This window comes from Sardina pilchardus, chromosome 4 (assembly GCF_963854185.1).
Source record: "Sardina pilchardus chromosome 4, fSarPil1.1, whole genome shotgun sequence".
Taxonomy (NCBI): Eukaryota; Metazoa; Chordata; class Actinopteri; order Clupeiformes; family Clupeidae; genus Sardina; species Sardina pilchardus.
In genome coordinates, this window is record NC_084997.1 from 20,929,496 (window position 1) to 20,952,024 (window position 22,529).

Here is a 22,529-nt window from a genome sequence, read left to right on the forward strand (position 1 = left end):
ACCCCACTGTACAAATACTACACAGCTGTTGATTTTATTCCCAAAACTATTTATTTTATCCAGTACTTACATATATACATGATAATATAGAGAATATGCAGAATCACATAGGCAAAACATAATAAAAAATAATAAAATTATAGTCAGGATCAGTCATCCATGCTCATTGTTTACTTTTCCAGCTCTCATTCTTTCCCTTTTAATCTCACTCAAAATCACACCCAAGAAGCTCAACTCTCATAGTAATGGAATTCTGCCACCTCCTGGGAAAAATCCGGATAAATTTGGCAAAAATGGGAGGGTATATGTAGTTTTTCTTGTGATCGTTGTTATCAGTGTTCCCTTGAAATTCCTGCGGAAAAAGGAATTCAGGAGTTAACAAATACATTATATTTTTTATTATTATACAATAAACTTCACTTGGTAAATCACACAGACCTATCAGTACTTACTGATGCTTCATAATCCAAGTCACTTGAGTACTTAGTCCACCTTTTTCCATCTTTGCTGTGCTCCAGAATGAAGGCAGAGACAAACATCTTTGTGCCCAGTGACTTTGCCCCCTGGGTGATGATCCCTGTGATCTTCTTCACATCTTTCAACTCAATCTGCAGCCATTGATGCATGTCATTATGCTGTGGCAGATAGAGACAGATAGATACTCAGTATCAATAGAAATGTCTAAAAAACAGACCCTGGCCTGGACTAGGCAACACTCTTTAGGTGTTGTTCTGAGCCATGCCCATTGGGGCTCCAAGTGAAGAGCTGAGTTTTGTTATTCAAGCACTCCAAGGACTGTCAGTTCAGAGAACACATCCTGAAAAAAAACTTGTGTTTTCACAGTTTTCTGTTGTTGTTTAGGGCAGTGCAGTGCACACGTTTCCATAACAACTTTAACTTTATTCTGATGGTATATGAACACTCAAGAGAGAAAAGTGTACTTGCTATTCTTACAAGTTGCCTGCCCTTTACTATGCTGTTTGGTGCTCTGGAATGGGTGCCCCATGAAAACGCAAACATGTTTGTTGTGTGAGAGCAGTGTGATTTTGTTGGGGTTTCTGAGGCAAGTCTGCCGTACTGTATGTCTGCCAGTTTGTTTGCTAGATATAGACAATAGATAGAAATATATTTGTGTATGTCTGCCTTAAAGGCACAATGCTCCGGACATGAAGAACTGAGGCTACCTTAGCTTGCCAGGCGTTGACGGTCCCCTGTCTGTCGAGACGAGCAAGCCAGGCTTCCCAAGTCCCCAAATACCAATTGCTTGCCGCAGAGCTGGCTTGTATCTGCTGGTCTCCAATGTCTCCATTCTTCATTCCCAGTGGTACAGAACAACCTGCAAGCACATGCGTGCACACACACACACACACATACACACACACACACACACACACACACACACACACACACACACGTGTAAGTGTGACCATGATATCGAGGAGACATGATGTTATTTGCAGTTTGAGTAAATAGAACAGGTTATTCTGTGAGACTGAGCATTGTCATGTGTTCCTCCTTACCATCCAGCTCGCAGCCAAAGAATTCCATGCGCACAGTTGGGTTGTTGTAGGAGTGCAGAGGATGGAGACGCACGTATCGACCAATCATAGGCGGGAAGAAGATGTTTTCCTTTACCTCATGGGCTCCCTGGTTACCTCTGAAGGTCTTTCTAAGGAAAGTCTTTTTAAAGGAAAGAAGACAACCACCTGTCATGGATGTAGCCATACAGACAAACACACAACACACACACATGCGCACACACACACACACACACACACACACACACACACACACACACACACACACACACACACACACACACACACACACACATTCTGGCCCCTTGCAATGTCTACTAACCTTCTTGACGGTGTCACTGTCTTCCTCATCCTCATCATTGTCTCCCTGGTAGTAAGTCCACGACTTGCGATCATTGCTGTATGATATGGTGTAATTAACCACATAGTTGGAGGAGAACATCTCTTTGGCACCTTGTGTGGCCACTTTGCTGATGACCACAGGCCTCTGGAAATTAACCTGGGCAATAATAAAAACGCACACCTCTGGTTAATGCCCATAAGTCCGACGGGGGACAGGATTCTATAAAAGCTTGTAAAAAAGTCAATAACATGAGAGACAGCTGTTTTCAACATCTTTAGTGTCAGTTGGAATAGCATGTGGGGGACTCAACTCTGTGTTCAGTTTCACAATGGCTTGAAACCAATGAGGGTTGGATTTTGCATTTGCACTTTGCCCTTACCTGGATCCAGGAATCTTTTTGGTCTGTGCTCCACGCGTTGTATTTCCCTGAATTTTGCAGCCTTGCCAAATGGGGCTCCCAATAACCTTCAAAGTCACACACACACGCACACGCACACACACACACACACACGCACACATCATGTCCAATGTGAAAGGGACAGCAGTGACTATTGGCTAGCAGACTAAATCAAAGCACATGTCAAACAGGACAGGGCAGGACATACCTCTGGTGTCGGAGGCTGTGATCTGGTTGTCTTCAATACTGCCAGACATAAGGCCAAGTGGATGGGAGCAATCTGTCAAGTGCAGTATAAAGATTTCAGCAATGAAAACATGAAGCAATCTTTCATTAATTTTCAGATGATAATAGGAACATAGATGTCATGTTACATGACTGCATTTTTTAGATTTAGTGATACATTTCAAAATCAGCTGCATGACTTGACGATTACGTGAACATCTGCTAATAAGATTACATTAACATTGTGCTTGATTCAACTCTCTATTAGGAATATGTCATTACGGTAACATTAGTCTGACAAAATAAGTCAAATTGAGTTACAAATTTGAAATCTGAGATCCAGTGGTTTGGTACTGTACCATCGTCTATCACAAGGAACAGAGTTTGCATTCCTTTTTTTTGGGACAGGCCAACTTCAGACTCAACAAGCCAAAGGCCTGGCTTAGCTGGCCACATCTGCAGGGTAGCAAACCCTCCTGAGGTAGCGCAAAACACACAACAAATCAGATTGAAACAAACTAAGTAAGTAAATAAGAAGTAAATTAATAAAAATGAAGCTTCAGTTTCTACATCGTTAGTCTCTACACATGATCTTCATTCAATCTTGCAAAAATAAAACGGTGTTGTATTTTGAAATGTCTGACCGGGGAGAAGGGGATAGACGCCTTGTCGATGGAGTTTGCTCTGGTGGTTCAGAAAAGTCTGGCCGTGGAAATGGACACTGTGCACATCATTTTTTGCCCCCATATTAAAGACGTGCCAGTTGACCAGTTGATTGGAGTACATTCTCAGGCCTTTCAGGCCAAAGATTATGCCGTTGATGGCTTGAATTGTACAGAGAACAGTATTGATTATTATGTGTTCACAACATTTTAATTGATATACAGTACAGACCAAAAGTTTGGACACACCTTCTCATTCAATGAGTTTCCTTTCTTTTCTTGACTATTGACATTGTAGACCTACAATGAAGGCATCAAAACTATGAATTAACACATGTGGAAATATGTACTTAACAAAAAAGTGTAAAACAACTGAAAATATGCCTTATATTCTAGTTTCTTCAAAGTAGCCACCTTTGCTCTGATTACTGCTTTGCACACACTCTGCATTCTCTTGATGAGCTTCAAGAGGTAGTCACCTGAAATGGTTTTCACTTCGCATGTGTGCCCTGTCAGGTTTAATAAGTGGGATTTCTTGCCTTATAAATGGGGTTGGGAATCAGTTGTGTTGTGCAGAAGTCAGGGGTGATACACAGCTGATTGTCCTACAGAATAGACTGTTAGAATTTGTATTATGGCAAGAAAAAAGCAGCTAAGTAGGTCAGTGGCTAAGTGGCCATCATTACTTTAAGAAATGAAGGTCAGTCAGTCCGAAAAATTGGGAAAACTTTGAAAGTGTCCCCAAGTGCAGTCGCAAAAACCATCAAGCGCTACAATGAAACTGGCCGTCCCAGGAAAGGAAGACCAAGAGTCACCTCTGCTGCGGAGGATAAGTTCATCCGAGTCACCAGCCTCAGAAATCGCAAATTAACAGCAGCTCAGATTAGAGACCAGGCCAATGCCACAAAGTTCTAGCAGCAGACACATCTCTAGAACAACTGTTAAGACGAGACTGCCTGAATCAGGCCCTCATGGTAGAAAAGCTGCTAGGAAACCATTGCTAAGGACAGGCAACAAGCAGAAGAGACTTGTTTGGGCTAAAGAACGCAAGGAATGGACATTAGACCAGTGGAAATCTGTGCTTTGGTCTGATGAGTCCAAATCTGAGATCTTTGGTTCCAACCACCGTGTGGACGGCAGAGTGAAGGCAAAAGGGCCAACAAGTGCTAAGTGTCTCTGGAACTCCTTCAAGACTGTTGGAAGACCATTTCAGGTGACTCTTGAAGCTCATCAAGAGAATGCCAAGAGTGTGCGAAGTAGTATTAAAAGCAAAAGGTGGCTACTTTGAAGAACCTGAAATATAAGACGTATTTTCAGTTGTTTCACACTTTTTTGTTAAGTATATAATTCCACATGTGTTAATTCCTTCGGTATGAATCTACAATTTTCATAGTCATATAGTATGAAAATAAAGAAAACTCTTTGAATGAGAAGGTGTGTCCAAACTTTTGGTCTGTACTGTATATGGTTCATTTTTTGACACACTCTGAAAATTCGTATTACAAAAACACACAGACAGACAAACAGTTTAGACTCACATACACAGAAGCAAGCACCTACACACACACGCACACGCACACGCACACGCACACGCACACGCACACGCACACGCACACGCACACGCACACACACCTACAGTACACACACACACACACAAAATAGTACCTGGAAATTTAATCTTCTCTTTGAACAAAGGATCCATGGCAGTTTTCCTGCTTCTCCTTCGAATCATCTCATAGTTTTTCTCATAATACCAGCTCTTGTTTTCATCAAACGTCATGAAAAGAAGGACAAACTCTCTGCTGGCTTCATCTCTGGACGCCTTTTTGCTGCCCTTCCGGCAGATCAAGAGTGGGCCGATGAGTCCCGAATTGATATCTCTTTCCTGTGAAGTATCCACACCCAAACAAACAAACAAACAAACAAACAAACAAGCAAACAGACAGAATAATTCAGTCACAACAACTTGGTTAATTGAATATGATCATTGAGATAAATCACTCAATGGTATGAAACATTGCTACTGACAGGATTCACTCCAGAGTAGTAGGCCCAGGTGCGGCAGTTGGGTTCGCCATCCTTCGGTCCCACTTTGGAGCTCACTGTCCACATGTAGGTGTACGTCTCGTTGGTGCGCACTGCATTGTCGTCTTGATACCAGTACGGTGTGCCGTCCACATAGTTCAGTCCTTCCATTTGCTTGCTGTATTTGATCCCGTTTGCATGAAGTGAGTAGGGTCTGCTTGCCAGGTTCCTGAAGACAACCTGATGTAGGAGTAGTAGAGATGGGTAGAGTATGGGTAGAGAACAGTGGATAACGAAGGAAAGTTAACCAAGTGCAATGGTGACTAAAGTACTTTTGTTTGATGTATCCTCTTAATTACTACAATATTTCACTGTGATTTAACGTACCATGATTGTGTCTCCAACCTCGGCTCTGATAACAGGACCAAGTATTCCAAGATGTTCCTCAACCTCTCCTCGGATGTCTGGTACTTTAAAGTTGGGGTCCAGATACCCTCGAAAAACCACTTTGGTGAATTTAGTATGCAATCCATCAGGATCTGTGTCAAACCGCCTAGTTTTAAGATAAATGCATTCGTCAGGGGTTTTGATAAGTTTGTCAGTAAGTGAACATTTCCTGAACTCTGCAGACACCCAGAACAAGCTGTATGAGTCAGTCTTGTAATATATTAATATTAACACAATTGTATTTAAAAAGTCCAAACATGACCTTTACTCATAGGGGCTCAAGTGACTTAATCAATGTTACCCTTCTGTGTGCTTCCTCTGCAACTTTACCTTTGTCCATAGCCGCCATAGTCCCACTCAACTTCCTCCGCACTCAGGAAATACTGTCTCACGTTGGTGCCCGTTGGCAGATTCTTCAGGAAATACTGTGTTGTCTCATCTAGTGTCATACCCTGGGTCTCCACTCCTTGGGTGTACGGGTCCTTATACTCAATGTACTCATATTCCTCCGTGCTCGCGCTCTCCTTTCTGTCGTGGTAGTCATCTGGAATCGCATATAAGTCATAATCGCTGAAGTCTGACCGGGGCAGCCCGATGACTATGGCCTTGTTCAAGGTGTCCTCCTCATTTGAGATGGGCCTGGCTCCCCTCGGCTGAAACCCTCTTGGGCTCAAACTGGACCTGGCCTGGGGCTTGTACTGTTTCTTCTTCCTGGTTCTCATGGCGTGTCCCTTGAATGGTCGCACCCTCCTGTGGACCACCTTCTTCTTCGGTTCTTTCTTTGGCTTGGTCTCGTTCTGGATGTACTTTATCAGATCCTCAGGGGTCTCCATGGGCACGGTCATGTGTTTGCCCTCGTAGCCCCAGTGTTCCTTTGGATGGCCCAATGGGTTGGTCTTAACCCCCTCGCTAGTGTTGTGCTTCAGGTAGATGACCACCTCCTCGCTGCTGTTCCAGTCCTCTTCAGTCTCCTGCGAAGTGTTGCCATAGCCCGTCAACCCGTGAGATGCATTGACAGGAGCCCATTCACTGCTCTCCGAAGATGAATTACTCAAGGAGACATTTTGAAAGATCTCGGCAAATGACTCATTAATAGGCAAGATCTCACCAATCTCAGTGCTTTGAAAGGAAGTCAGGAGCCGGTCATTTGGAGAGGTTCCATTGCCGTCCTCTTCAATGAAAGCGTCGGAGACTGGTCCAATCTCAGTGCCGTCAGTGGCGTTGGGAATGAGAGTGTCCTCAGGGCTTAGTGACTCATCTGCTTTGCCCTCTACCAAAGTGCCAGTGCTGTCCTCAGGCACAGTGATGACAATATCGTAGAGTGACCCCTGCGTGTCTGAGCCTGCTTCCTCCTCTATTCGCCCGATTTCCATCGAAGCATCTCCATCCAGGAGTATAAACTCTGTGTCAGTCTCATTCCATCTCTCAGTGAGTGGCGCCAGAGGGGTTTCAGCACCCTCCATTTTGTTGCTGTCTGCTGCCCACTCAGCAGTAACATTTTGAGAAGATTGTGTGTCATTGCTTCTGTCATCTGGAACTTCTGACATGTTTGACAGCACCATATTTGGGTCCACCAATGCTAATGAGACATTGTGTTCAGTGATGTTGGTTTGTATGTCTGACCAGTCAGATGTGTTATTGCTTAACATGGAGCCACTCCTTGTTTCATTCACTGACGAGTTTGATGAAGGAGCTGCCAACGGGACAGATGTTTCTGACGTGTTAGCCAGCAAAGACATGTGAGTACTGTTGATGGAATTACCAGTGGTTTTATTGACAGAAGACACCAGAGACGTTCTCTCTGTTGTGTTCACGTTCAGACTTTCATTCCCAGGTGCTGTAGTGTTCACGTTTACATTCTCATTCCAAGATGCTGTTGTGTTCACATTTAGACTTTCATTCCCAGGTGCTGTAGTGTTCACGTTTACATTCTCATTCCAAGATGCTGTTGTGTTCACATTTAGACTTTCATTCCCAGGTGCTGTAGTGTTCACGTTTACATTCTCATTCCAAGATGCTGTTGTGTTCACATTTAGACTTTCATTCCCAGGTGCTGTAGTGTTCACGTTTACATTCTCATTCCAAGATGCTGTTGTGTTCACATTTAGACTTTCATTCCCAGGTGCTGTAGTGTTCACATTTACATTCTCATTCCAAGATGCTGTTGTGTTCATGTTTAGACTTTCATTCCAAGGTGCTGATATTGTGTTGTTCACCGTAACTTCACTGGTTGACACATCCATGATTGCCTGGGAAGAGGCGTCTGGTTCAGAATCAGAACTGTTTCTTGCTTCCTCAGCGTGACCATGGTTCTGTTTGGTTCTTTCACCTGGCGAGTAGTCCAGATAATCAAACAGGCTGAGATCCAGCGGCTCCATGGTGGGTTGGGAGGAGTTGCCTGAATTCTTATGTGATCTGAGATCAAGAAGCGAGGCCCAGTAGTCAGATTGCTTGTCTAATACTAGGGGCACTTCCTCTACAACACTCTTTGTTTCTATGGGCACATATACCTCTGGCTTCCAAATATTGTACTCTCCCTCTCCATCCTCATATTCGTAAACGTAATCCCGGAAGCAAACTACGTCTCTAAATTTCACTCTCATGCCCTTGGTGCTGTCATGAGAGGTCAGTGATGATAAGAGCCAATCGCCTAAAGAAAAATATTTTCAGAAAATAAAAATCCCCAATTAACAATTACGTAACATGCCTACAGTATGTAGCAGCAGCATGGTATTTGTGAGGGAATATGAATATGAGGGAAAAAAACTACCATCAACAATGAAAAAGGCACTTGATCTGAAAGAGACTGGTTAGTGCCCATCTTTTCTCACCTATATTGTCCATTTTCATACTGATGGTCTCCCCTGTCATGGGAAACAGTGCGAGGAAGTCCTCCTCCCTGTTGTTCAGTTCAAACGTATGGCCATAGAAGGTGACCGTCTGGATGCCCGTCTGTTCTCCAACGCTGGAGACATGCCAGGTGACGATATCATCATTGCAGAAGCCCAGGGTTTGGCCACTCTCGAACATATAGCCATTGATCGCTTTAGGAAAATGGTAAATTAAACACGTGGAATTAAACTCTGGATTAAACAAGATGAAGGTGTTCATTTGTGTTTGAAAGTTAATTTGCAAAAACATAGATCTCAGTTTTCTTTTACAATTATTCATAAATCATGTTTTTATTGTGGATTTCACTCACTGTCAGTCAAACTGTAGTCAGGTTGTTCATGTGAAAATCAAAATAACCTAACTGCAGTTTGATTTACACGACATGGAATTGAAAATGAATGAAATTAGATCAACTAGAAAAGCATTCAGAGAGCGCAGGTTGTCATACATTTTAACCTAAACTATTCAGATTGCCACCACATGGCCATACCATGCCATTACACCGCTAAGCGAAAAACATAAACGGCTCCGGAATCCCGACGGTGATACGGATCACTCCCAAAATGTAATTGTTTCTTCCTTGGGTCATGTCTGACCTTCCCTGATCCATCCATTACTTTTTGATATCTTGCTAACAAACAGACAGACAGACAGACAAACAAACGCCGGTCCCCGATGAAAACATAACATTCTTGGCGGAGGTAATGAAAACAAGAATATCTGTGTGTGTGTGTGTGTGTGTGTGTGTGTGTGTGTGTGTGTGTGTGTGTGTGTGTGTGTGTGTGTGTGTGTGTAAATACTCAAATGGAAGACCTGACATGATCAAGTATCAGTGTTGGTATATGTATGGGGCACAGGTCTGGTACTAACAGTGCATAACATTTGACGCGTAGAAGTCTGGGGCATCTTTTTTGACTCTGGCTGGGTCACTGCAGTATTCCTTAATATTTTCATCCAGGTACCAACTCTTGTTCTCGTCGAAAATAGCAAACATGGCTTGTTGCTCCTTGTCGGCCTTCAACTGCGAGACAAACAAATGTTCTGGTTCAATCGGACTCTTCAAAGTAAACAACTGGAAAAGTACAAATATCACCATTTACATAGACGGGCAGAAAGATAGACACAGACAGACAGACAGACAGACAGACAGACAGACAGACAGACAGACAGACACACAGACACACAGACACACAGACAGACAGATAGATAGATAGATACTGAAGATACAGATAGATGTATAGATGTATAGATAGATAGATACTGTAGATAGATTTATAGATAGATGGATAGAATGGATAAACACCATCCAGCAGGAGGGTTACCTGGACGTTCCTCTTGTTCAGAGACTGGCTCTTGCAGATGAGCAGTGGGCCTACGAGGCCAGAGGCGATGTCGCGTGGGGTGTTAACCGCACTGTGGTACATCCTGGTCAGGCAGCGTGGGTCATTGGGCAACGGCTCGTCCTCATCGATCACATTCCATATGTACATGTGTGTCTCTCCAGGCTGCACTGCGTGGGTCTGGTTCCCTGGAGGAGGAAAGGTGTGTATTACGCTGGCCAGCTGAGAGTAAAATACACTGGTCTACGACAATTTCAGATGGTTTTCTGTGGATCATTCTACAGACCACAAGAAAAGAAGGAAGGGGCACATGCACAACTAGAAATGTGCATCTCCGTGGAGGAGCTGCAAGAGTGGGCTTGCTCACCAGGGGGCAGTGATGTATACGCCTGAACAGTCCCCCATTCATTTCAATGGGGGAAACGCCTCTGGTGGAGCATGGCGGAACTACAAGGGTCTAAAAACGGGAATACCGGAAAAACGACAACCGGCAGCCATCCGACATTAACAAGCAACCTACACCGGATCGGGCCTGATATTTTTGTGTTTGAACCGCGTCGATAGCTCAAACGCTCTAGGAGAAGAGGCGTTCTCAAAAAACGGGCAAAGAAGAACAATAGATGGGCTTGCCTTGCAGCAAGCCCACTAATAAGCTGTTAGAGGAAATGAGTAGAATTACGGTTACGGTTACGGTTATGTTACTTAGCAGACGGTTTTGTCCAAAGTGAATATCCACACTTCCAAAAGTCATTCCAAATTAGTCTCCTTACGGAATTTTTAGTTGTTACCCCCTTGACAATGGCACAAATTCATGAGATTATGAAAAATATCCACATAAGAATGGTTGATAAGCTTTTAAAAGAGAGACTGCAACTGCACTGTAACAAGTGACACACAGAGTCATCAGATATGACAGTTCACAGCAGGATAAAACATGGTGGAGATGAATCATATCAAATGGTGTAAATTCAAATTCAGTGGCGTTCATTCAAATACTGTAGATGGTGCCTTACCTCCTGTAGGATAGTTCGCTCCCTCTCCAGCTTTGTCTATAGTCAGACCATGAGGGTAGATACTGTACGGTTGGGTGGCTTTGTTGTTGAACACAATCTGTAATGACAGCATCAGAAAAAAATGTTTTTTTTTTAATCTTGACATAATGACATTTTGTGAGTCCAAGCTGTGATCAATGATCAGTCTTGAAATATATTAGGACAACCTGTAAGAACCATAAAGAGGGACTTATTATATCCAGAGGTCGGGGGGCATGCAATATTTTTCTCTTGAATACTATGTTGTCCAATATTCCTTATACATCATAACGTAAACACACTGTATGCAAACGCGAACATTAATCAAGGCTCCACTAATGGGAAGGAAGCCTATCAGGTGAGCGTCATCTTAAACAACTTCATGTTCATTTTTCATTGCTGTTGTTTTGTGCATGAATCTTGCTCATCGTCATTGAACATAATGGAAGCCTCAATTCCCTATGAGTGTAAATAAATAATAATAACTAGAATTGCATCTCCGAGGAACTGCAAAAGTGGGCTTGATCAGGTGCAGATCGCCATAGAGATTGCAACAGTACCTCACTTATGAAGATCGGGCACAAAAATTATCGACATTAACGCAACATCCAATAGGCCAAAATACATAAATACAGTGGTTGGTATGCTGGTTGCTAGATAATCATGTTGGTTGCTAGGTTATTGCTAGGGTAATTAAGGTGGTTGCTAGAGTAATTGGAATGGTCGCTAGGGCATTGCTAGTGTAGATATATACTGTAGGTGGCTATTCAAAATAACGTGGTTGCTATGCTGGTTGCTAGGGTAATCATGTTGGTTGCTATGCTGGTTGCTATGTTGACATTATAGAGGTGGTTGCTAGGTTGTTGCTAGGATAATTAAGGTGGTTGCTAGTGCGTTGCGGTGCGTTGTCATCTTTTTTTACATGACCTGTGTAACTGGTAGAAAAACACAGAAAAACAGCAATAACGCAAAAACGACAACAGGCAGCCACCCGAAATCTACAAGCAGGATACACCAGTTCGGGCCTACATTTTTAGTGTTGGAGCCGTGCCGATAGCTCAAACGCTCTAGGAGCAGTAGCGCTGTGAAAAAGTGAGTGAATGAGAATAAATAAATAAAGTAAACTTAACAGGAACAATAGTGAGCTATTATTAGTGCTCCGCAAGCCCACTATAATAATAATAATAATAATAATTATAATAATAATAATAATCTCACTCTTATCTGGTCTCTGATCTGCGCCCTGATCACGGGGCCGATGATACCCTGTTCCATCTTCCTCTGTTTATCCTCAGCCCTCTTGGTGAACGTCTCGTCCGTGTACTGGGTGAAGACTGCCTTCCTGTACTTCCTGCCTATACGGTCAGGACCCTGCTTCATGTATTTGGATCTGAAATCCCTGCAGGAGAAGGGCGACAACAACAACACACACACACACACACACACACACATCAGTTTGGGAATGGGGTGGCCCATGAATCTGCTCTGTGGTTGATATTTCAGATACCCTGTAAATGTAACTTGCTGCCGCTAGGGTGCGTCTAGGCTTCTAGGCTATATTTCAGCAGCTTTGATATTTCAGAAGTTTTGACACAGACTCCTATTTGTTTTGCTTTCATTTATCTATGCTTTGTCTGTTTAGATTCATCCCAAATAATGACTATAATTTCCTTAATAGGCCTAATACTGTATTTCACTCACAGATATGTGAACATAATGTGAATCTGCTAAAGAAATACCTAAACCATTGCTTCTACAGTGCAAAGTATTGATGAACTGTGTGATGTTGACACTAACGTATCAATGTAGTCCGGCATGTTCGGAGTGTAGTCCCAGATTATTTCCTCGGCAGCGATGTAGTAGGTCCACATTTGGCTCTCTCGTCTCTGCTGGGCAGTGAGCTTGCGTTGGGGTTTGGTGAAGCCCTCGCACGTCTTCACCATCAAATAGCCATGCATCCCCGCTGGAGGGAAGATGAGCAAAAACAAGAAAAACATTCAAGGTTTTCATGTCTTCATATTTAAATGACCTGCAAACAACCTCATGCCACTAAAAATGCGCTTGAGCATTCCAGTTATTTTCAGTCAGTTCGCCATTACTGTGAAGTGAATACTATACATAAAAGTTCAGTTATAATATATTACATTAAAAAAAAAAAACATTTGAAATGACAACAAATTAAAGCAAGCAATTTTCCTGATCTATTGTCACAAGTGGTTAATGGCCATATCATTTGATCCCTTTTTAAGAATTTAAATTATTTATATATTGTGAAATACTCTTCAGTACAACCAAACTAAAACCGCACACAAAAAGAATGTGACAGCTAAACAGCATGTCTGTAACTGTTGAAATGAGCATCATGACGGTACCATCATGGCAGTGCTGATGCCATCTTACCCTCCAGATGCTTGCTAATGAAGGAAGAGATGAGCCACCGTCCGGTGTGGACTGCAGTCATGCTGGCACTGGTGGTGGTGCCACTTATGATGCCCACTGAAGACACCCTGTGCCCATTCTGCGAGAACACTTGCCCATTAAAGTGAATAGAGAAGAGCTCCGGCGAAGAGCTCATGCCCAGGAAATGCCAGCTGACAGAGCTGTAGGCACAGACGCTCAAACCTGTGGCATGAGGAGGAATAGGGTGGCAGGGAGAAGAATGCAGGTCCTACTGTTAAACCGAAATTAAATTAATGAAATGCTACCAATAAGATATAACATTTGTCCTTTTTATGCTGCCAATAAGATACCACTTGTCCTTTTTAATGATGGTGTCATTCAACACTTTTTTTCCAAACGGACATGAACAACGGTTTGCTCATCTTATCTGATTATAAGATCAGCCAAGCAGAGTGGAATATTTGGAATATTTTAAATATACTGTATCTGGCAACACATTCAAGTCGAACGAAATGATGGAAATGATAAACCACTTGTGCTACATCATATTATTCTACTAACCAGGCACAGTGCCGTTGGCGTAGCCATTGATGGTGTATTTGATGCTGTCGGTGGAGGAGGGGACTCCTTTGCTACACCAGGTGAGGCTCTCATCAAAAATGCCAAACAGCAGAACGTTCTCCTGATGAAAGTGTTTCTGCTTCCCAGAGTCATCAAGGCTTCCTGTGAGGACAAAAAAAGTCTTAAAGCCCCTTTTCATTTTCTGTGGCCACATCTCCTCTGATATCTCCTCCTCTGAGAATGAAAAAGGACAAATTTGAAGTGGACCAAAGAGAATCACAGGAAAACAGGCCATGCTGCTTTTCAATTCAATTCAATTCAAAAAACTTTATTTATCCCCGAGGGGCAATTTCTCCATGCAGGCATAGCGACACATAAGACGCACAACATATAAGACAAACAAGACAAGACAAGACAAGGGGAGAACAGGACAAACAAGGGTGTGTGTGTAGGCCTATGTGTGGGTCCAGTCCCCTAGTCCCAGGAGAGGGAGGAGGAGGGGTCCATCTCTCGTAGGCTATGACGGCTGTAGAGCACCAGCAGTTGTTGACATGAAGGCAGATTCGTCCTCCGTGTGCCTCTCCAGCGCTGCATCCGTATCCAGCCCCAACGGAGCGCTGAAGCCTCGCCTCCCTCGTCCTCCGCGACCGTCAGCCCAGGATAGCTCCGACTGAATAGGCCACTCCACAGGCCCATGCACGAACGCCGCAAACAACCGTGCAGGTCTCTTCGACCCAGTAGAAACTCGTGTATCCGACAGGTCGGTCGTCATCTGGAAGATCCCATGGCGGATGGAACCAAAGCAGCCTTTAAGGAGCTTGCACACTGCTCGAACAAACGCCAACAAACGCCAACAAACACGGACGACCACGAACAGTTTGGTCAGTGTGGACGGTCAGTCCGCGTTTGTTTGTCACTGTCTGACAGAGTCCGAACGAGTTCGACATGTCGAGTCCGGTCCGGTCCGGTAAAGTTTTAGAATGTTCGTGCAGTGTAGACACTTTTCCAACAAACTCCAACAATCGGACCCCTTGTTGGCTTGACAACTAGGCTCAGCTTGCGTGCATAACATCCGCGAGCGGAAACTTATATTACTTGTAGCCTTATTCACACGCATCTCCTGACTCACTCGTAAAAAACAGCAGCATCGATAAACATAAACTCTGCCGGACGTTTCTAGGGGGAGGCTGCGGAGTGCCTTCCCAGAGGGAACCCCCTGCAACCCCAGAGAAATGATAGGCCTATGCGACGGTGCAAAATGCACACTCAGTCTTCTCTGTCGGATTGCTCACGAAGTTCTTGTCACACTGATATGCGTGTCACTTGTTTACAGAGCGCGATCTTAGATTTCCGATGGCATTAAATAGGCTACTAATCAAGGGTTCGCGAGAAAATCAACGTGAATTTAGGCTACATGCAATCATTCTGCACATTATCTGCGACGGGCGACAAATGCAAAATACACATTTCTTCTGTGTTGGATTGCTCACGAAGTTCTAATCACACTGATATCACATGCATATCATCTGACAGAGCACGATCTAGCAGTTTAAATATGCCTAATTGCTGTAGCAACCGATTCGCGAGAAAAATCAACCTGACTGGTTGATCTGATCTTTACATAAAATGTTATCATCTTTGTTTCGTGACAGATGATATTTAAGCATCCTAAAGGGAGTTTTGCACAATGGGGTGATGCTGTCTAGAATTGCAGAAGGATGTCCTGGCCGATGAATCGCCAATTCACATTATTTAGTGGCAAATTAACTTGCATTCATAGTGAATCAAGTCCTGAATAGATTTCGGTACCCTTGCAGCATGGAGGCTACCTTCCACTAAACAACTCCCAGTAGGCTATAACAGTTAGGAACTAAAACGTGTAGGCCTATTTGGTTTTAAATGATTGCCAAGGGACTCAGCAAATCCTGAGGTGACTAATACTAGCAGGCTAACAATGTTTGTGGAAAAATATGGGAAGATAAGATATTGGAAATATGATCACATCAGCACGTCCACCACTCCACCACTAGGCTATCCCACATGGTGATTTTTAAGCCTATAGCCTATGTCACCCGTTCTAATTTAGCAAAGGAAAAAAATATTTTGACGTAAGAAAGTCACATTTTTCACCACGGCTATATTTTTCTTAGTAGGCCTACTTTTACCATTGAAGATACAATCACATGCCTCATATTATATTAAACTAGTCTCTGAGGCAAAACATGATGCATTTCACTCCACATGAATTCAAATGAGTACAATTGCTAGATTTAAAAAAATGTTACAGGATGCTTCAGGATGTATTCCTACACCTCACTTGGAAACTACATCCTCTCCCTTCCAGATGGCCTAAAATTATTTATGTGTAATTTGTAATCATCATATCGTAATTTCTCTGCCCTTGTTTTTGTCAGCTGTAGCTTATCAACTCTGGCACATCTGTAGTACAAGTTTTGTGCGATGTTTTATACTATCCAGTCAAATTTACACAGAGAAACACACAGAGACTCACAAACACACCCCTACACACATCTCACACACAAAAATACACATACACACAACCACATATACCACGGCTACTTTGGTTATGGTCATTCAAAGAGAAACAAAATTAAATAACCTGTTTTCTTGTGTTCATAGACCTATTTCAATGCCCCGAACATGTTTTTGAAACATACGGTTTGACCTCTCTTTTTCTGTCTTTTATCTCACTGTTACAACTTACCCCAGTATGTGTTACAACCCACCCCGTGGTGGGGTCGGTTGTAACAAAGGGTCACCTTGTATTTTACATCAAATTACAAGGTCTGTAATTTTCTTGAAGAAATGTGAGTTGGTTCTATCTGAAGTACACAAATGTGGGTATTTGGGGAAAAAAAGGTTACAGGATTGTAGCTAAAAAAATGAGCGAGTTACAGGTGCTGGAAAAAAGTGTTACAATCATACCCGGTCTCCCCTACCTCAATGTGGGCGGGGTTGGTTGGCTCACTAATTTGGTTGGCTCATAGTTCACATGAGAAAGGCCCATTGAAATTCATGTTTTTATATATAATATAGGTCTACTATAGGCCTAGCAGGTATTCACTTCACGTATTTGTGCCCACTCAATATGTATTCAAACTAATCTTTCAGTAACCATATGATTACACATGCTTTCAATAATTTATTGGTAAACTGTGTGTTATTTTACATTATTACTTAGGTAGGTAAACATCTTATCGCCTATGTGAGCCAACCAACCCCGTGCTGGGGCAGGTTGGCACAATTTCTCAAAGCCAGTTACATTACTCGAAACAAGGGATAATTTGTTGACATTGTATATACCTGTTTTCTAGATGAGATATTAATCTTTCAGTCAATCACACTTTGACAGCTATAATGCATTGTAAGACAGAGAAATATAACTGAGTGTGAAAAGTGATCCTACCAGCCCCGGTCTCCCTATAGCCTACTCATCCCCCCATGCACTTTAATGCTTTTTGCACTTATCCTGTCCCTACCTAGTAGGCCTACCTACTATGCACAATAGGCGAAGGAACTGACAATTTCATTCTTTACATTAGTAATCATATGCATGTGACAAATAAACATCCTTGTATCCTTGTAAAAGGTAGGTGACAAAGGTCAGTCTTGTCTGCTAGTGTCTGGGCAGTGTGGACTGATAGTTGGTTTTATGAACATTCTAAAGACTACCAACAGACAAATGCCAACAACTGCCAACTTTAGAATGTTGGTGTTTGTTGGCACTTGTTTGGGCAGTGTGCAAGCTGCTTTAGAAGTTGCGGTAGCCTATAGCCCGATGGAATCCAACGAAAAACAAAAGTGGCGTCCCCCACTCGTCACTATGCAACTCCAAAAAGTCTGCCATGTCCCACTGAGACCAAGAGCAGCAGCACATCTCATATCGGCATGACCCAAAAACAAAGAGGAAGACGATGCAGGAACACAAAAACGTCAAAAACACCGACAACACAAACAATACAACAAAAAACACTATGCCAGCACAGCCGGTCGCCACAAGAGCAGCGCCACGGCGTCGCCTAGCAACGCCGTGGCCGTTTTCAGCAACACAGCCACCGGTGTATGTTAATTTTTCGCCTCGATGTCAGTGGTATGCAATTGCTCATCTTTTTTCTGACCTCATGGAATAAAGCTATGATGATACTGGATTATGTCATCGCCAATAGTCCATTATGAATGTGTAACATCTATGAGTGAGCTACAAGAATGTGGCCTCAGGGTTCATGTCTCAGACAGTGATAATTACTGAGGTAAAACCCTCTTCTCATAAGTGCTTGTTTTCAGTCATATGAGCAAATCAAGTCACGTCTCATTTACTTCTATGGCTGCGTCTAAAAAGAGCTGTGTCAGATCTAAGTCAAGTTTGTTGCACTGTAGGAAGACCATTTAACCCTAAGGAGGTGTGTGTGAAGAACCGTATAAGTGGGCTCTAAAGTTGTTCATTTACTCTTTTGGTCTTGTTTGAGAGCAAGTTATTCATGGAAATGTTCAAGTAGACAGAAGCTGAGATGATTATTTGTCTGTAGCATCTGTGGTATTGGCTTTCCAAGGTATTATGGGATTCATGCTGCTTCTGTTGAGATGCGGGCCCTGAGAGGGAGCTGTCATTCTCTCTGGAGAAGGTTGGCGCCTCCTCATAACTTTAAGGGTCAAGGTCAAAGTTGAAGGCATGCCACAGATGTCGGTCGTTAAGAGATACAGCCTTGTGTGGTCAATGCTGATGAGTTGAGTGATGTGGCCAGTGAAAGATTGCCATATCACAAAAGGAGGATTTGTCAAGCTGTGTAAGAGAAGTGTAACTTTGTATTGTATCGTCAGACTGCGTCTGTTAGCAGCACAACATAGGTCTCGTACCGTGAATAAAGCTCTAAAGAATTCTGACTGACTGCTGACTGCCTAAAAACTTCTTGAACGAATTCAGAATGTTGCACCACAATACCAAAAGTTTCCAAAACTGTAATTAAATGAATGTCTTAATGAGTCGATTATTTTACCCGGTTTGCAGATGAGCAGAGTGCCGATCAGGCCTGAGTTGTAGTCCTTGATGAGGTCGATGTGGGAGAAGTAGGTGTACGTCAGGCAGGGCGGGTCGGCGGCTGCTGGGGTCACCGCTGACGTCACCTCCCAGAAGTATGTGTGGGATCCCCCAGTGTACACCACATCGTCCTCCTTCTCCTTTTTGGAAGTGTTGTCAAAGTAGTAAGCTCCTGAGATCAAAGCACACCACAGCAAAGACAACTGTGTCATTCACCAAAAAGGACACAAGTGTTGCCTTTACATACATGGGCCAATGCATACCAACATAGCAATTTCCTAACTTGTTTGCTAAGTTAGTCATTTAAATAAATAGTCTTTAATGTATATGATTACAGTACTTTTGGACTTTTGGATATTGATATCTTGCCCTGGGATGGATCCCTAGCAAACCAAGCAAAGTTTTTTTTCTCTTCTTTTCCTTTTTCTCAGTGGACTTCAGAATTGACTGTGGTCAAACTGCTTCTCCATGTAGTTAATATATCCGAAAAAGTTAAACACAGCTGGTTGTGTAAACCAGTCTGTGTACTTAATGGAATGAGTAACATCCTCATACACAATGTCCTCTCTCTCTCTCTCTCTCTCTCTCTCTCTCTGACAGCAGCACCATTTACCGACATCTCTCTGGTTTACACTTTCTCAAAACCCACAGTGCTGACATGCACTTGAACACACCCTCGGACTGTTTGCCATATTCGATGCCATGACTGTGGAAGTTGCAAGGCTGCTCCACCATGTTCCGGAACGTTACCACGATCTCATCGCCTTCCTGTGCACGCAGCGTTGGCCCAAGCAAACCTACACAGAAAACAACACAAGTTTTTCATATTTAAGCATACATAAGTATACCGTATGTACTCAGAAAGTATACTCAATGAGAAGTATACTCATGAGTATACTCATGAGAATACTAGACACAATGTCTGGACTGATGTCTCACCAGACCACGTTGTTGCGTGTAAACTGTAATTAGTCTGTGGCTATTGCACTGAGACGACTCAACAACTGTTTTGACGGGTCTCTGGGGTAACATGATGCCTGACATGTGTTCAGATTAATTTACCTAACTCTGGTGGATGGGGCTTGGCCTTTTTGAAGGTGGCATCCTCATATTCTCTGTATACTGCTTTCTTGTACACTGTCCCAGACCTGAAGCAATGACAGCAATTGTTTTACATACCGTACATACACAATTAGAATATTTTCTCACAATGACAGAAGTATGGAAATCCATTACAGTTACATACAAATATATTTTTTATGTGTGTGGAAACAGCAGTCTTGTGGTCTAAATCAGTCAGAGGTCGTTTACAAGGACCTTGAAACACATTCTCTCACAAAACAATTAATTATCTCTCGTTCATGAGCATTTGTTATCAAATTGGATTCATGCTTCTGAATCGGAGTGGATTAAATGAGATTCCAAAGGAATGTTGTGTGGGAATTTGCCTCTGTTGTTATACAGAAAAATACCTATACTACATGCATCTGTCTATATTACCACACAAGATGTTCTGTTCTCAAACAAGTACATGCGTGTGTAAGGAAACAGCATGAGAACCATCTAACAAAACTGCTCTCTGATAGTAGCATCAAGAATGCTCCCAGTCACCAAAAAAAATGTCATACGTTTTAAAGGCAGCAAAACTATAGCAGAGAGATGTCAGCCAACAGGCATGAAATGTAAGACATTCTGGATTTACCTTTGAGGTCCAGAAGAAGTATAATCCCAGTCAATATAGACAGCTGCAATGTAGTAGTGCCTTTCCACAGCTAGAGCAGCATTGTATAGACAAGTAAGAAACAGCCACGCGTATGAAGTCCCCTCCCTGGGACACGGCCTCATGTCTGAGCTGAACACTGCAGGTATAGGGACTGTCTGTTTAGGAGAGCGGACAAGACGATTTTGGACTCAAAGCCGGAGAGGCTGTGCCCTTTATCACTGTGACACACACACACACACACACACACACACACAAAACCAAATTCTCCCCCCCACAAAGTCACACACACACAGAGATAGACAGGAAAGCTTCCACTGATGCTTACTCATGCCAAAACACATTGGTTTCCCTTTCTTCCCACAAGTACACACATGCATCACACACAAACATGTTTCCACAAAAACACATTTCCACACATTACGAAGCACATTTATCATTAAGAACAATAACAAAATTCGAACTGGGAATCAATGATAATGTAAATGTATCTGAATCATTTTGTGTCATTAGCAATAAGAGTCTAATAGTTTACATTACCTGTCAATATGTCAGTCTGTAACTTACATAAACTAGGCTACTTATCAAAACAATTTCTAGGTAGCGTACTTTACACAATTATATAAGGTATATTATTTGTACAGTGCCATTTCTGAAAATGTTTGACATAGGCCTATTGCTAACAGTCTTATTCCTCTAAGCACATGTACTCAAGAGGGGTCACAAAACCATAAAACCACCACTATGTATCACTGTATAGGCTACATCGAGTAGTTTTCCATACATACACACAAGAGAAACACCCATTACTGGAGGAGATACTGAAATCACTGGAGTTCCTGGAAATTATGCCATCATGACACTTTTGAAAAAACAACTAACCACCGGGAGACATTTCCCAGAACATCCCCTTGCCTCGCATGAGACCCCACTGGAGAGGCTCTTATATCCCTGATATTAGTAGGCCTACCTAACCGCCTATGATCTAGGACATTTCATCTGGCCGTGTCATTAAAAGGCAAATATATTGCATTCTTTGCTTATTTGTTGTTTATAAAAGTCAATATCCTTAGAAGGTGTGCTGTGCTCACAGAGGAATGTCTCCCAGATGCCCCACTATGAGGCACTAACAGCTGGCGTTACGTCATCCGGAGAAATATTCCTTGGTCACCGCAGAGAATAGACCTCTGAAGTTCGCCTACAAAAAGGATCCAAAGCTGCCATCTTTGCCCATATAAGGAGATCCGGGAGTTAATTGACGCTAACTGCCTATGGCAAGTTGCATGGTAAGTTAGCTCTGGGGTAGCAAAGATCAAAGTGTGCCGTCTTCACCTACTGAAGATCACAGTATCCACTAGACGGCAGCGGACAAAACTGTGTAGTGAAAAACGTCTGCATTTCCAATGTCATCATCCCCGTGAGAGTTTAACAGGTGCGATAATTGAAAATCCCCATGTTATTTTCCCATAGAAAAAATCTCAAGATACCGGATCTCCTTATTTGGGCAAAGATGGTGGCTTTTTTGTAGGCGAACTTCAGAGGTCTATGTCTAATAAGGGGAGAACGACCACTCGCTGAATACTTCCGCATGGTACTGCAACTAGAGGGCGATCGCGAGCAAGTGGAGAATGAATGGAGGTGAATGGAGTTTCTCCTAAAATCCACTTTTCTCTGGATATAATTTTCTTTTCTGGATTCACTTTTCTCTGGATTATTACGCCAGATAAGAATGTAGTTCCATGTCAAATCAGCCTAGAAAAACGCCAGGTTTCATTTTCAGTTGGTCTTATCGTACTTTCTTTTCCATTAGCAGGCGAGAAGCTAATGGTCTAATCCGATTCAATGATCTATGCTAGGCTGAAGCTAAAAGTTGTATCGCCAGACTCACAGAA

The 22,529-nt window shown here is 42.8% G+C and overlaps 1 protein-coding gene across 2 annotated transcripts; it reads right to left on the reverse strand.

The window, feature by feature from the left end:
- Positions 1–32: 32 nt before the first annotated feature.
- LOC134078528 (coagulation factor V-like) lies at positions 33–20,814 on the reverse strand. Of its 2 annotated transcripts, XM_062534518.1 has the most exons (25): positions 20,620–20,814; positions 19,980–20,065; positions 19,592–19,714; positions 18,877–19,089; positions 13,862–14,023; positions 13,301–13,522; positions 12,698–12,863; positions 12,119–12,299; positions 10,883–10,979; positions 9,852–10,057; positions 9,400–9,550; positions 8,469–8,681; positions 5,968–8,287; positions 5,578–5,743; positions 5,194–5,430; positions 4,831–5,050; positions 3,148–3,327; positions 2,863–2,979; positions 2,487–2,558; positions 2,261–2,346; positions 1,861–2,037; positions 1,521–1,680; positions 1,185–1,336; positions 453–635; positions 33–352 (listed from the first exon to the last, which is right to left on the reverse strand). In XM_062534518.1, the coding sequence occupies exons 1-25, from the start codon at positions 20,760–20,762 to the stop codon at positions 206–208; spliced, it is 6,180 nt and encodes a 2,059-aa protein (XP_062390502.1). In that variant the 5' UTR covers positions 20,763–20,814; the 3' UTR covers positions 33–205. The 2 variants fall into 2 exon arrangements, with proteins under 2 accessions (XP_062390502.1, XP_062390504.1); XM_062534520.1 differs by lacking the exon at positions 19,980–20,065 and having other exon boundaries at positions 20,620–20,732.
- Positions 20,815–22,529: the final 1,715 nt, after the last annotated feature.